General features: G+C 40.5%; 1 protein-coding gene across 1 annotated transcript; it reads right to left on the reverse strand.

Moving 5' to 3' along the window:
- Positions 1–1,669: 1,669 nt before the first annotated feature.
- Positions 1,670–15,213, reverse strand: LOC311132639 (hepatoma-derived growth factor-like). The gene is made up of 6 exons (XM_084165891.1): positions 14,764–15,213; positions 6,807–6,883; positions 6,313–6,457; positions 5,866–6,024; positions 2,294–2,488; positions 1,670–1,867 (listed from the first exon to the last, which is right to left on the reverse strand). Exons 1-6 carry the CDS (start codon positions 14,848–14,850, stop codon positions 1,847–1,849), a joined length of 684 nt encoding a protein of 227 aa, XP_084022017.1. The 5' UTR covers positions 14,851–15,213; the 3' UTR covers positions 1,670–1,846.

A 15,213-nucleotide genomic window follows, 5' to 3' on the forward strand; every position in this document is an offset into this window, starting at 1 on the left:
CAGGGGGGATTGGGGGCCAGGACCGAGTTTGGGAAACCCTGGGCTAGACCAATGAACTGTGCAAGAAATTAATATATTTTTAAAGAAAGACGAGTGATAAGAACCCTCATATTCAAATCTGAACCTTGAAGCCACTTCCACTGCTTTTTTTTCTCTTTTCATTCTTCCCTTATAAATCAGGGACTGATTTAAACCTGGGACACCAGCTAGGTGCAATTAATTAGGTGCAATTAATAGAACTGAAAACTAGAGGTACTCCAGACCTCCAGGGTAGGATTGAATGCCCCTGCCATAGAACATAGTCCTTCCAAGTCCTCTTTCAGACCTGAAAGTATTGTGCTCCTTCAAACATGTCACTGGTTAATACCAACATTGTCACAAAAACATCCAGGAATGTTTCTTGCTTTTAACAATGCACATTTCATTTTGGGGTACTTTCTGAAATATAGATTTCCCTTAACTATTTACATGTGGGAATTGGCCTATATGGATAGGGATACATTGTAATGTTTCTTATAGAAGGAATATGAAAATGTATATGCATAAGCATGGTAGCAATTGAAAGGGAACAGTTTGGAGATTATGGGAGAATTACTAGACCAAAGTTGAGGACAACAGTTCACCTAAAATCCAAACATTACACTGTTGATTTTATGTGTATTTTAAATTTACTGTATCTTTCTCCGCATTTGTTGATAACGAAATCTGAAAACACTAAGTAAGGGAGGGATGGGGGCAACTTCTTATCGGTGTTCAAGTTCAGAACGGCTGTCAGTCAAACCCCATACAGAGCTGTGAAGCGCAGAGCCTGAGCTCTGACGTCATTTATAGCATGTTACAGTAGAGCCACTGCGTTCCAATTTAGACGCTTATCAGTGCCCAAATCTGCCATTTTCAACCCATATACAGGTACGAGTGAAAACGGTTAAGACAGGTTTGCAAAGTGGTTTTGTTTTCTTGTATTTGTGTTTATGTAAAAAAAAATGTGACATTCAATCAAAATAGGGAATTCTGTGGGATCTAAGTGTCATTGAAGACGCATTATTTGGTCACCTCCCATGTACAGGTAGCATGCAACATGTTATACAGCGTTAAAGCGATAGTTTTGCTAGTGATCTAGGCAAAGTTAAATATCTTAAAAGTGCAACACACCATGAGTAAGAAAATACATCGCCTGTTTCAAAGTCAGGCCGAGGAAAGGGAAAAAAAGCAAGTACAATTACTATTATGTATACACCTTAAAGCCAATAACACATTTTTTATAACACACAACAACATAGCAAAAAGCTATCAAATCTTCTAACACCAATGACCCTCAAAACTAAAAACGTATGAATTATGAATGTGATGTTTACTAGATTTCCCCGAAATTGTGTTGTTTTTGTATTCATTTGCTTATGTTCAGATTCTTGTTAAGACACCGTCAGGCATGTGTACTCTCTAAACTGTAATGCATTTGACACCTAGCAGCCAGACATAATTGCCCCCCCCCCCCCCCCCCAAAAAAAAGAGGAAATTATACATCCAAAACTAATTTCCTCTTGAGGCTTGAATTTCTCATCACTATTGATTTGACAACAATTTCAATCCTGGGATATACAATATCCCCAACTGGCAAGCAAGGTTTTTTGCCTTTCAATATATATATATATATATATATATATATATATATATATATATATATATATATATATAGCAAGTACAATTTCTATTTAGGTCTTAACACATTCCAGTTACTTAAACAGCAGAAACCTATCATTCAAAGATGAGCTAATTACTGTATGTTGACGCCCAAAATTCCATGGAGAAGAACCAAGGGTCCTTGGTCATCCTCGGAGGCTTGATGTTAAGCACTGTCCATCACAGGCTGAAAAGAAAGCATGGAGAAAATGTTACATTGCATCAGTAATTTTCATGTTTTAAATAATGTTGGATATGAACCAAACAACACCAACTATTCAAAGTTAAGTGGATAAGGTGTGAGTTTGTCGAAAGCCTCATTGCCAGTGCAGTACTATACACTATATATTGATGACCTATCCCGTGTAGAACAGCAAAGTGCTTCATTTGATGAATTTCGTTCGTTCAAGCACAGAAGATTATCAACCAAAATAACAGGCCACATTAACTACAAGGCTTTTAGAATACTCACTCTGGGTCAGGCCCTGATGTATGAACAAATGAATAGATCTTCTCCGAACAGGAGATTAGTGTAAAACATATAGTGAAGGGTAAAAAAAAAAGGTTGTTTTATATCTCTGTAACTCAACAGCCAAAAGACAGCTTCCCTCACCTTCTCTGATGTTAGTTGGCCCTCGGACGGTGGTTTTGCATGGCCCTCTGGCTTTGATTCGCCCACAGAAGACAGTGCACTGGGCTTATGCCCTGCCTTGTCATTAAACTTCAGCTTCAGGTCGGTGTCAGACTTCTTACTATCAACCTTCGAATCACCTTTGCCCTCTGTGTCCTTAGGTCGTTTAGGAGAGCTCTTTGGGGAAAGAGAAAGACACATCACCCTTATTCAAGTGCCATGTTTCTGGCAAACATACGATTGCTTATTTTCGTTAGCGTTTTTTTTCCTTTTCTGTTTCAAATAACCGCTTAAAAACCTTTAAAAATGCCATGCAAGGATAGTTTCATTATGACAAGCAAAGTGACCCACACCTGCCACTTTTCTATTGAATATTCAGTAGCACTTTATAATAACACCTTGTAATAAAGCATATAATAATTTATTAATCATTACTCCCACATTTGTTAATGTTAGTAAGCTAGTTATTCACACATGTATAAACAACGTTTAAAGTAATAATGATCCATAAAATAATTTATAAGACGTTTAATATAGGTCCTTATAAACCATTTACTAATCATTTATACTTTATGAATGTTTTGAGTGAACCAGTGTAATTTCTCACAAAAATTAATTCATTGGTAGACATTCCAGCAGTATCTGATGCTCCTTAAGGTCTCAAAAGAACCTAGAACATATCAATGGTAAAAGAATAAGCCCACAACACAGGATGTTGAAGGAAATATATAGAAGATTGTTTGTAAATGAGGAAGTGTTGTAATGCAAATGTTCTGCTAAATGTCAACCTCACAAACGTGAACTAATCATAAAACAGGGAGATGTAGCCTACACACAACAGCTAGCTAGACCAGCCAGTTTTTCTCTAGAGGATTTTTATTTCTTCATTACAACTGATATGTGATTGAGGTAGAAATGTTACATGTATGATTTGCAAGTAGAAATGCTACATGTATAACCTTTAAATGCTTCCAGTGCTTCAGTCTTTTAAACGCAGACTATTTTCACACTTTGTTTGGCTTCACTTTTACTACATTTACATTTTAGTCATTTAGCAGACGCTCTTATCCAGAGCGACTTACAGTTAGTGAATACATATATTATTAATTTTTTTTATACTGGCCTCCTGTGGGAATCGAACCCACAACCCTGGCGTTGCAAACGCCATGCTCTATCAACTGAGCTACATCCCTGCCGGCCATTCCCTCCCCTACCCTGGACGACGCTGGGCCAATTGTGCGCCGCCCATGAGTCTCCCGGTCGCGGCCGGCTGCGACAGAGCCTGGATTCGAACCAGGATCTCTAGTGGCACAGTTAGCACTGCGATGCAGTGCCTTAGACCACTGCGCCACTCAGGAGACAACTAGACCTTTAAAGGTAGTAACTTTAACATAATGGGATAGTTAAGCGAAATTATATACGGTATTCAGGTATTTGTTTTCTTACCACGTAAGCAGTCTATGGACTGCAATCCACACTTTGGTTTTATTATAAATTCACTGTTAAGAACAGGGTAATGTTTCTGTTTTCAGACGAAACTGTTGCTTTACTCAGTATAGAGCGCGTCTGAAGTTACACATCGCACTATTCCAACAGTGTGACTGTTTTGGAATCCAATGTTAAATAGATTTCCTTAAACATCCTCTGTAGTGTATGATTGTTTAACCAATTATATGTTCTAGGCCATTTTGAAACCTTAATGCCGGAATCCTTAATGGTGAAACTGCCATGTCCGTTTGCAATATTACAGCAAAGAAGTTACTACAAACATTAAACAGTTTATTTCCCCCTCGGACATCATTGCACGCGCGACAGAACAGCAGAATATGTTCTGCACATTTTCTTTCCACGTTGCGCGACGCTCCTCACCTCCGCTTTATAATAATAATAAACAGTGGCACTATTTCCTCTACTGCAGATTCCGTCTTTAAGGAGCATCGGGTACAGCTGGAATGTCTACCAATGGCTTGTCCATTTTTTTATGAGAATGTACACTGTTCACTCAAGAAATTATGAATAATTATTACATACTTAAAAGGTTGTTTATAAATTTGTGAATAACTAGCTTACTAACATTTACAAATGTGGAAGTAATTATGAATACATTATGAATAAACTATTTACTTTCTTACAAGTTATTATAAAATGCTACCGAATATTCCTATGGAATATGTAATGCAGCTTAAAGCAGAACATGTTCACGCCATTGCCTGTGAGGCAGTTCTTCATCAATACCAGCATTCAATGTTCCCTAAAAAAAAATTTGGCACTGAGCAAATTTCAGGTCTTATGAGCGGAATCTTGAACACTGTGAGCATTTTGTGCAACTTCCAGCACTCTTTTTACTGTGAACACGGAGGCTGTGCACACTTTCAGTTAGTTTTAGAAAGTGGCCAAGTAGGCTACTGAAGCTATTTAGAGCCTATTAGGACTTTCAGAGTGGCCTACAAACAAAAACAATGGATCAAAAGCATCGCATAACATTTTCTGATGAAAATAGCTATTGATTGAGCTATGATATAGCCTACAGTAGCCTATGGTGTTCAATGTAGGCCTGTATTCCATGAGACTTTTAAAAAAACATTATGCTTGCTTAACATTAACCTTCGGTTTTGTATTTGTCTGAAAGCTTAAGTCACTTATCAGAAAACAGAAAAAATGGTCTGTAAACAGTAAACACCATGGGCCAAATATGTGACTGGAAATTGTATTGTATTGTGATGTATGGTGCAAGAAAATACTTTGCAAAATAGAAGTATCATTATTATTACCATACAGAGAATTAGAAAAACATTGGCTACCCTCTGCCTATTGGCTTCTTTGTATATTCAAGCCTGTCTCAAAACACACTACTGCCCCTTTAAGACAAAAAGAAAGCTCTTTACCCGACTTGCTTTTCAAAGATGGCTAGAAACGTACAGGGTTTGTGCTCTTGTAGGAAGCAATCACTCCCCTATTGCTGACCAAATATTAGCTATAACCTGCCTAATAACTTGCTAACTAGCAAAGAATATGAAAACATTTGCACACACGACTCTGCTCTTTGATCTCAAAAGCGCTTCTATTCTGACCACGGGTGATTGAAAGATTGCTTGTGCCTGTCAATACAATAGAATGTTATTCTGATACGCTCTGCCTACAACAAAATCACTGACAATCTTGCCAAGTTAGGTTTGTTGTATTGAAAAAGGCTGATATGTTCATTTGATCACAATTCCCACACTACTGTAGAAGGAAACATTGATCTGTTTCAGGAGAGATCATGTAAACTAACAGGGCAACTAAAGTTCAATAAAGTTATATTTTGTGCATCAGCATCTCTGCACAGGCTGGCATTTCTTCTTCATGGCAGTCCTGAAGGAGCTTAGAGGGAACATTGCCACAAACTGCTACCTACAATAGTGGCCATATCGCCAATTGACTTTCTTTGTAAACGCTCAGCCATTTGAATGCCCAATCAATTGAAATTGGCTAAACATAAACAAATACAGTAGCGATATGGTGTATGTTTCTACTTGTTAGACTGACTTGACTTGTGACTGTTTGACACTTACCTCGCCGGAACCCCCAGCTTTCCTCTTGGCCCCTCCCTTGTCATTCTTCTCGTCGATGACGAGGGTTCCTTCGTCCTCATCACTGCTTCCTTCTGCATCCCCCTTTCGTCCCCCTCCTGCCTCCACCGCCCCCTCTGTTGGGGTCTCCTTCTTTGCTGACTGGGGGAGAAAGAACAGAATTAAGGCTGGAAAACGTGGTGAACTACTCCCAATGCACATCTGTATTTGCTGAGGTTGAGTATAGGTAAATGTGTATTTGGGAGTACTTTTCATAATTGAGGATGAAGTAGTAGGATTGTGGTGTTCCCAGAATAGCAAAGAGAAACATTGTGTGGTGTGCGTCTTAATATTTGCTAAAATCATACGCCATCATGTGTCACACAGGAACAAAGGCTCACGCACGTCAGCAGGCACACAAACAGACACGCCCCTTTCCTAAGCACACACCTCATAGCCTGCGGGTTCGTGTATCACTGTAGGGTTGTTCTCAATTTCCCAGAGACCCTCGCTGAAGCCTTTCCTCTTGGTGGGCTTGCCAAACTTCTCCTTGCCCTCCTCATAGGGGAACAAGTCCTTGGGACCCAGGAATGCCCTGAGAGGGCAAAGGTTAGAAAGTTCAAAGGTTGACGCATGCAACCACCTACAGAGCTTCAAAATACTGTTCTATGGAACTACCAGGTAAAAGGCTAATGTGTCATTCCAAATGAACCGCCTAATGCACTCGTGGAGATCTGGGGAAATTTGATAGATGTAAGGAACAATATGTTGGTAGCTCCAACTTGTTCTCCGATAGGTATAAGTAATATGGTGAAAATACAGACTAGCCTATCAAAGCCTCTCATATCTCCAAAAGTGTATAGAAGGTAGGGGCTAGGTGTTCATTTGGAATTGGGCAAGACTAGGTGAAAGGATTAAACGCATCAAAAACAATATTTACTTACGTCTCATGTGTCCCAAAGAAGAACACTTGGTACTTGTTGGAGGGGGACTTGACCACTCCTTCGGGTAACTCGTTAATCTGCGGAAGAAGGAAACAGTGAGTGTAATTGTTAGTGAGTGCTTCATCAAACTAAACAACTAGGGGCAAAAACTTCAACAAAAAGCGCAAAAGATGGAGATTTATTAATTGCAGGAGCTACCGCAAACAATGGAAGTACATATAAAATATTTTGTTTGGCTACTGAAACAAATAAAAAAGAGACAGACTAGCGTAAACAAAAAGGCACGTGCTGCTTTAAGAATTAGGTAACTAAAAATGTACTTCACACTCTCACTTCAGAGGCCAGGTTTCAAGTGCTTTAATGACTGACACACACAGTTTAGTTTTCTCACTCAAATACACACATAGTGTAAATGACTGCCTTTTAGAGTTATGTGAAAATGGTGTCTCCCCCCCCCCAAAGGCAAATATTGGGCACTGAACCCAGTGGCAAATTAAGGAGTCTCTTCACCAACCCCCCCTCACCCAATTTGAGCTGAACAACAAAAACAGACAGACCTGTGTGTGCATGTTTGGCATTATGGGCTAGTTTTGAGAACAGTAAAGATTTTTTGTTTTGTATTGCGTGCTGTGAATGTGTATGCACATCTGGGAAAATGCACAGATGTACTGATAACCCAACGCTTACAGTTGAAGTCGGAAGTTTACATACACCTTAGCCAAATACATTTAAACTCAGTTTTTCACAATTCCTGACATTTAATCCTAGTAAAGATTCCCTGTCTTAGGTCAGTTAGGATCACCACTTTATTTTAAGAATGTGAAATGTCACAGAATAATAGAGAGAATGATTTATTTCAGCTTCTATTTCTTTCATCACATTCCCAGTGGGTCAGAAGTTTACATACACTCAATTAGTATTTGGTAGCATTGCCTTTAAATTGTTTAACTTGGGTCAAACGTTTCTGGTAGCCTTCCACAATCTTCCCACAATAAGTTGGGTAAATTTTGGCCCATTCCTCCTGACAGAGCTGGTTTAACTGAGTAAGGTTTGTAGGCCTCCTTGCTCGCACACGCTTTTTCAGTTCTGCCCACAAATGTTCTATAGGATTGATGTCAGGGCTTTGTGATGGCCGCTCCAATACCTTGACTTTGTTGTCCTTAAGCCATTTTGCCACAACTTTGGAAGTATGCATGGGGTCATTGTCCATTTGGAAGACCCATTTGCAACCAACTTCCTGACTGATGTCTTGAGATTTTGCTTCAATATATCCACATAATTTTCCTTCCTCATGATGCCATCTATTTTGTGAAGTGCACCAGTCCCTCCTGCAGCAAAGCACCCCCACAGCATGATGCTGCCACCCCCGTGCTTCACGGTTGGGATGATGTTCTTCGGCTTGCAAGCTACCCCCTTATTCCTCCAAACATTATGATGGTCATTATGGCCAAACAGTTCTATTTTTGTTTCATCAGACCAGAGGACATTTCTCCAGAAAGTAAGATCTTTGTCCCCATGTGCAGTTGCAAACTGTAGTCTGTCTTTTTTATGGCAGTTTTGGAGCAGTTGCTTCGTCCTTGCTGAGCGGCCTTTCAGGTTATGTCAATATAGGACTCATTTTACTGTGGATATAGATCCTTTTGTACCCGTTTCCTCCAGCTCTTCACAAGGTCCTTTGCTGTTATTCTGGGATTGATTTGCACTTTTCGCACTAAAGTATGTTCATCTCTAGGAGACAGAACGCGTCTCCTTCCTGAGCGGTATGACGGCTGCGTGGTCCCATGGTGTTTATACTTGCGTACTATTGTTTGTTTGTAAGTCGCTCTGGATAAGAGCGTCTGCTAAATGACTTAAATGTAAATGTAAATTAACGTGGTACCTTCAGGCATTTGGAAATTGCTCCCAAGGATGAACCAGACTTGTGGAGGTCTACAATTATTTTTCTGAGGTCTTGGCTGATTTATTTTGATTTTCCTATGATGTCAAGCAAAGATCCACTGAGTTTGAAGGTAGGCCTTGAAATACATCCACAGGTACACCTCCAATTGACTCAAATGATGTCAATTAGCCTATCAGAAGCTTCTAAAGCCATGACATCATTTTCTGGAATTTTCCAAGCTGTTTAAAGGCACAGTCAACTTAGTGTATGTATACTTCTGACCCACTGGAATTGTGATACAGTGAATTATAAGTGAAATAATCTGTCTGTAAACAATTGTTGGAAAAATGACTTGTGTCATGCACAAAGTAGATATCCTAACCGACTTGCCAAAACTATAGTTTGTTAACAAGAAATGTGTGGAGTGTTTGAAAAACAAGTTAATGACTCCAACCTAAGTGTATGTAAACTTCCGACTTCAACTGTGTGTGTAGTGAGTTTTCTGCATGCTCACATTGACATTCTTTGGTGTAGTTGCACATTTGCAGGTGCCCTACTTGAACACACACACACACACAGAAATAGAATTCCAAATTCTAAGAATTAATATTTCAGAAGTAGGCCTAAATTAGTACTACTTTTATCTATAATTACATTTATATGCTCACACACCTGCTTTTATCCAAAGCTATGTAAGATCAAAGGATTATAATTGTTTACATGGAATGTATCCACAGGCACACTCAAGATACAATTCTGATGAGCACATGATACAATACTCCTGTTGTAATCTAAGGGGGAAAAGAGATGCCTTTATGTCAAACATGTAAGAGAAAACATGGCTACTTCGCCCAAACAGTATAACCATTGAGTAAGAAAATAAGCATTGGCATGTTCAACAAGGTATTCTGCAGGACTTGAACCCAAAGGTTTCTAACTCCACTCTCCAACCTACTGAGCCATATGAACTTTACATTATTGCTTGATACTCCTGCAGTGGTGGAAAAAGTACCCAATTGTAATACTATAAAAGTAAAGATACCTTAATAGAAAATGACTCAAGTAAAAGTGGAACTCACCCAGTAAAATACTACAAGTAAAAAGTATTTGGTTTTAAATATACTTACGTATCAAAAGTAAATGTAATTGCTAAAATATACTTAAGTATCAAAGGTAAAAGTATAAATAATTTATAATTCCTTATATTAAGCAAACCAGATGGCACGATTTTTATTTTTATTTATGGATAGCCAGGGACACACTCCAACAAAATTTAGGCTACCTTGTGTTTTCAGATCAAGGAGAGGAGATTTAGACTACAGAGGATTGAGAGGTACCCATGATCTTTCTCTGAGGAAGAGGGTCTGGGTCCAGATTCTCCAGTCTCCTCCCCAAGTGTTCACTTGCACACTCCACATCGTGGATTTAACAACGATGGAAACTCCATCCAGCCAATGCTAACGCCAATCCAAGACAGGGAGTGTGCAAGTGCACACTTTGGAAGAAGAGTGGAGAATCTGGACACAGCTAGGGTGTGTTGTACAGGAAGCCCTGTGACAACGGTTGGGCCCTGTGTCACCATGCCCGTCGGACTGCCTGCCTTGCTGTGACACCTTGCTTCCTGACAGCCATCATGCCAAAGGGGCCCTATAGGTGTGCCCAGATAGTGCCCGTTGTGTGTGTTTGATGGGGCGGGGTGTTGACTGTCGGCAGTCTGGTAAAGGCAAGGAGGGAGGGATAGTGGGAGGAGAGACAGACAGAAAACAAGAGGGGGGGGGGGGGGGGGTATATGCATTGTTCAAGAGATCTGACCAGCCATGTCCTGTATCTATGGTTACCATAGGCTGATAGCAGAAAGGTCATTATGGCTATCACTGTATATTTTACCCATTAAACTGCCCCCAAACTGAACGATAGCCTCTTAATAGCCACTTCTCTGTTCCATTTCTATTGAATTGCCTGAACTTAATGGGAGTTCTGTAGTAGGCTAAGGTCACATTTCAAGAGAAAAGTAGCTATATGACGCTTATTGCACCTGTGAGATCTGTCCAATGAGGTTTATTGAATATTCTACCCAATATCTGGCATTTGACACAGGACATGCTGATGAACATTTTCCCTAGTTTCCAACAGTCAACTTTTGTAACAGTGCCCTCTATGCATCTGGCTGTGAATTGCTGTAATGTACAGTAAGTACAGCGCATTTGGAAAGTATTCAGACCCCTTGACTTTTTCCACATTCTGTTACGTTACTTTTTTTATGTCCTCATCAATCTACACCCAATACCACACAATGACAAAGCAAATATATAAAAAATTAAACAGAAATACCTTATTTACATAAGTATTCAGACCCTATTAGACTCAAAATTGAGCTCAGGTGCATCCTGTTTCCATTGATCATCCTTGAGATGTTTCTACAACTCGATTGGAGTCCACCTGTGGTAAATTCAATTGATTGTACATGATTTGGAAAGGCCAGACGGAAGCCACTCCTCAGTAAAAGGCATAACAGCCCGCTTGGAGTTTGCCAAAAGGCACCTAACGGTCTCAGACCATGAGAAACAAGATTCTCTGGTCTGATGAAACCAAGATTGAACTCTTTGGCCTGATTGCCAAGTGTCACGTCTGGAGGAAACCTGGTGGTAGCAGCATCATGCTGTGGGGATGTTTTTCAGCGGCAGGGACTGGGAGACTAGTCAGGATCGAGGGAAAGATGAACGGAGCAAAGTACAGAGAGATCCTTGATGAAAACCTGCTCCAGAGTGCTCAGGACCTCAGACTGGGGTGAAGGTTCATCTTCCAACAGGACAACGACCCTAAGCACACAGCCAAGACAACACAGGAGTGGCTTCGGGACAAGTCTCTGAATGTGCTTGAGTGGCCCAGCCAGAGCCCGGACTTGAACCCGATCAAACATCTCTGGAGAGACCTGAAAATAGCTGTGCAGCGATGCTCCCCATCCAACTTGACAGAGCTAGAGAGGATCTGCAGAGAAGAATGGGAGAAACTCCCCAAATACAGGTGTGCCAAGCTTGTAGCGTCATACCCAAGAAGACGAGGCTGTAATCGCTGCCAAAGGTGTTTCAACAAAGTACTGAGTAAAGGGTCTGAATACTTAAGTAAATCTGATACTTCAGGGTTTTTTTAAATCAATTTCTAAAAACCTGTTTTTGCTTTGTCATTATGGGGTAGTGTGTAGATTGATGAGGAAAAAAACAATGTAATATATTTTAGAATAAGGCTATAACATAAAATGTGGAAAAAGTCAAAAGTCAAGCGGTCTGAATACTTCCCGAATGCACTGTATACTGCTATCATGAGCAATGCAAAATTAATACAAATGAACAAATAACACTCCGGAGTGGCGCAGCGGTCTAAGGCACTGTATCTCAGTGCTTGAGCATCACTACAGACCCCCTGGTTCGATTCCAGGCTGTATCACAACCGGCCGTGATTGGGAGTCCCATAGGGCGGCGCACAATTGGCCCAGCGTCGTCCGGGTTTGGCCGGGATAGGCCGTCATTGTAAATAAGAATTTGTTCTTAACTGACTTGCCTAGTTAAATAAAGGTTAAATTAAAAACACATTCTGCCATAGATAAGTAAAGCTGGTTGTTGAATTAACATTTACAAGATCATTTTCAAACACAGCATGAAGCCTGAACTTGTATGCACTAACTAGTCATACAAAGACATACAATGCTTTTGTGATCAAAAGGCATAGCCTACTCATTGTAAAATATGAATAGACTATTTTTTTTTTCAAGTTTTAGCTGATAATTTCCCAATATTATTTGGGCATGACCTTTAATGAAAATAAATTAATGAAACTTTCAGAAGTCTCCAACTGCGGTTGTTGCAGAAATTGGTAGACTATTCACTTGAAACTAATCCACGTTGCCAAAACAGTTAATTACACTTCAATGTATTAGGGATGCTACAGGGAGGGAGAAACATTTTCATAGAGCACCAATTCAGACGTTGTTTGTGGTCTCCTTTGCCCGAGAATAGATTGAGATTATATATATATATATTATTTTTTTAATAAACAATGCCAATTCTCATTAATGAAAATACATCACCTACTTTCCCCTAATTTGCAATGGAGTCTAGGCTAAAATACCGGTACACCATTTACATGACCCTTAAAATAGGCTCATGCATTGCTGCCAGACAATCAAACAATGGCGCTGCCGCCAAATACACTATATATACACACACAAGAGTATGTGGACACCCCTTCAAATTAGTGGATTCGGCTATTTCAGCCACACCAGTTGCTGACAGGTGTATAAAATCGAGCACACAGTCAAGCAATCTCCATAGACAAATATTGGCAGTAGAATGGCCTTACTGAAGAGCTCAGTGACTTTCAACGTGGCACTGTCAAGTCAGTTCGTCAAATTTCTGCCCTGCTTGAGATGCCCCTGTCAACTGTAAGTGCAGTTATTGTGAAGTGGAAACGTCTAGGAGCAACAACGACTCAGCCGCCAAGTGGTAGGCCACACAAGCTCACAGAATGGGACCGCCGAGTGCTGAAGCGCGTAAAAATGGTCTGTCCTCGGTTGCAACACTCACTACAGAGTTCCAAACGGCCTCTGGAAGCAATATCAGCACAAAAACTGTTCGTCGGGAGCTTCATGAAGTGGGTTTCCATGGCCGAGCAGCCGCACACAAGCCTAAGACCACCATGCACAATGCCAAGCGTTAGCTGGAGTGGTGTAAAGCTCGCCGCCATTGGACTCTGGAGCAGTGGAAACGCGTTTTCTGGAGTGATGAATCACGCTTCACCATCTGGCAGTCCGACAGACAAATCTGGGTTTGGCGGATGCCAGGAGAAAGCTACCTGCCCCAATGCATAATGCCAACTGTAAAGTTTGGTGGAGGAGGAATAATGGTCTGGGGCTGTTTTTCATGGTTCGGGCTAGGCCCCTTAGTTCCAGTGAAGGGAAATCTTAACGCTACAGCATACAATGACATTCTAGACGATTCTGTGCTTCCAACTTTGTGGCAACAGTTTAGTATTTATTTTGTATTTTATTAGGATCCCCATTAGCTGTTGCGAAAGCATGACATAATACAGAACATTAATAGACAAGAACAGCTCAAGGACAGAACAGTTTGGGGAAGGCCCTTTCCTGTTTCAGCATGACAATACCCCCGTGCACAAAGCGAGGTCCATACAGAAATGGTTTGTCGAGATCGGTGTGGAAGAACTTGACTGGCCTGCAGAGCCCTGACCTCAACCCCATCGAACACGTTTGGGATTCATTGGAACTCCGACTGCGAGCCAGGCCTAATCACCCAACATCAGTGCCTGACCTCACTAATGCTCGTGGCTGAATGGAAGCAAGTCCCCGCAGCAATGTTCCAACATCTAGTGGAAAGCCTTCCCAGAAGAGTGGAGGCTGTTATAGCAGCAAAGGGGGGGACCAACATCATATTAATGCCCATGATTTTGGAATGAGATGTTTGACGAGCAGGTGTCCACATACTTTTGGTCATGTGTATTATCCATTCGGGAATTCCCACACTGTAGCAAACTCAGTTACAATATTTCAAAGTATCCATTTCGCGACTCGTCAAGTCGCAACTTTGTATCACATTCACATTGTAAAATGCTACTGGTTGGACTTGGAATAGCCTAATATCCTAGAAGTCGAGGGTAATTAAATGTACTCGAGCCTATTTGTTACACAAGTTGAATATAATGATATGTTTGTTTACTTGAAGCCAGGATCTATCGAACAGCCTATACTAGGCCTCGTATCAATGGTTAAATTAAACGGCGTCTCTGCGAAATTAATAGTATTCAGGACGGCATTTGCTAGGTTACAGTAAAATTGTTTACTGCTTTAGATTTCACAAAATGAAACACCGAATGTACAAAAAAAATGTCACTAGCCTATTTAACAGCGCTTAGTCATTCGCAAATAAACTTACCAAAGACCAGGGGGGTAGGCCTCATTGAACTGATCTAGCAGATAGGCCTATATACATGTGGAATAGAAACAAGAAGACATAGGCCTACTATTAGCGTTTGGTTTAGCAAGAAGAAAAGTCTGAAGTTGCTTACCCTCGCGGGCCAATGTGGATAACCCTTCATTTTCGCAAACACGAGATCCCCAGGCTTATATTCTTTTTGCCTATTCGACCTCGGCATGGCTTCTCAGTGGATGAATAAGATATTTAAAAAATATATATATATATAAATGTACAATGTCGGTTTACTGTTACAAGTACAACGAAAAATATCCACCTAGAGGATTGCACTTCTTAGGTTAGGAGCTCCAACTTTGGGTTGCTTCAGGTTTTCGCGTCAAAATTCAATCACGCGTAGAAAATTGGAAAGTCGACGCAATCGAATTGGTAACTTTGCGCGGTCCAGCGCTTTGCAGAGTGTGGTTACAAGCTGCACCTATCAATTGTAATTGTTTTATTTTAAAAAAAATAAAAAAAATCCTGTTATTCCTTCCGTCCTAATCCTCTGTATATGGAGACTTGTTTTTGTTTGAAATTGGAACCG

This window comes from Coregonus lavaretus, assembly GCF_964263955.1.
Source record: "Coregonus lavaretus genome assembly, chromosome: 7".
Lineage (NCBI taxonomy): Eukaryota > Metazoa > Chordata > Actinopteri > Salmoniformes > Salmonidae > Coregonus > Coregonus lavaretus.

Bases quoted from the DNA above. Each gene is read 5' to 3' on its own strand.
- LOC311132639 (XM_084165891.1), bottom strand. From the start codon at position 14,850: ATGCCGAGGTCGAATAGGCAAAAAGAATATAAGCCTGGGGATCTCGTG. The intron at 6,884-14,763 runs GTAAGCAACTTC...CTTCTTCCGCAG, and splicing joins ATCCACATTGGCCCGCGAGG to ATTAACGAGTTACCCGAAGG. The intron at 6,458-6,806 runs GTAAGTAAATAT...TTGCCCTCTCAG, and splicing joins TTCTTTGGGACACATGAGAC to GGCATTCCTGGGTCCCAAGG.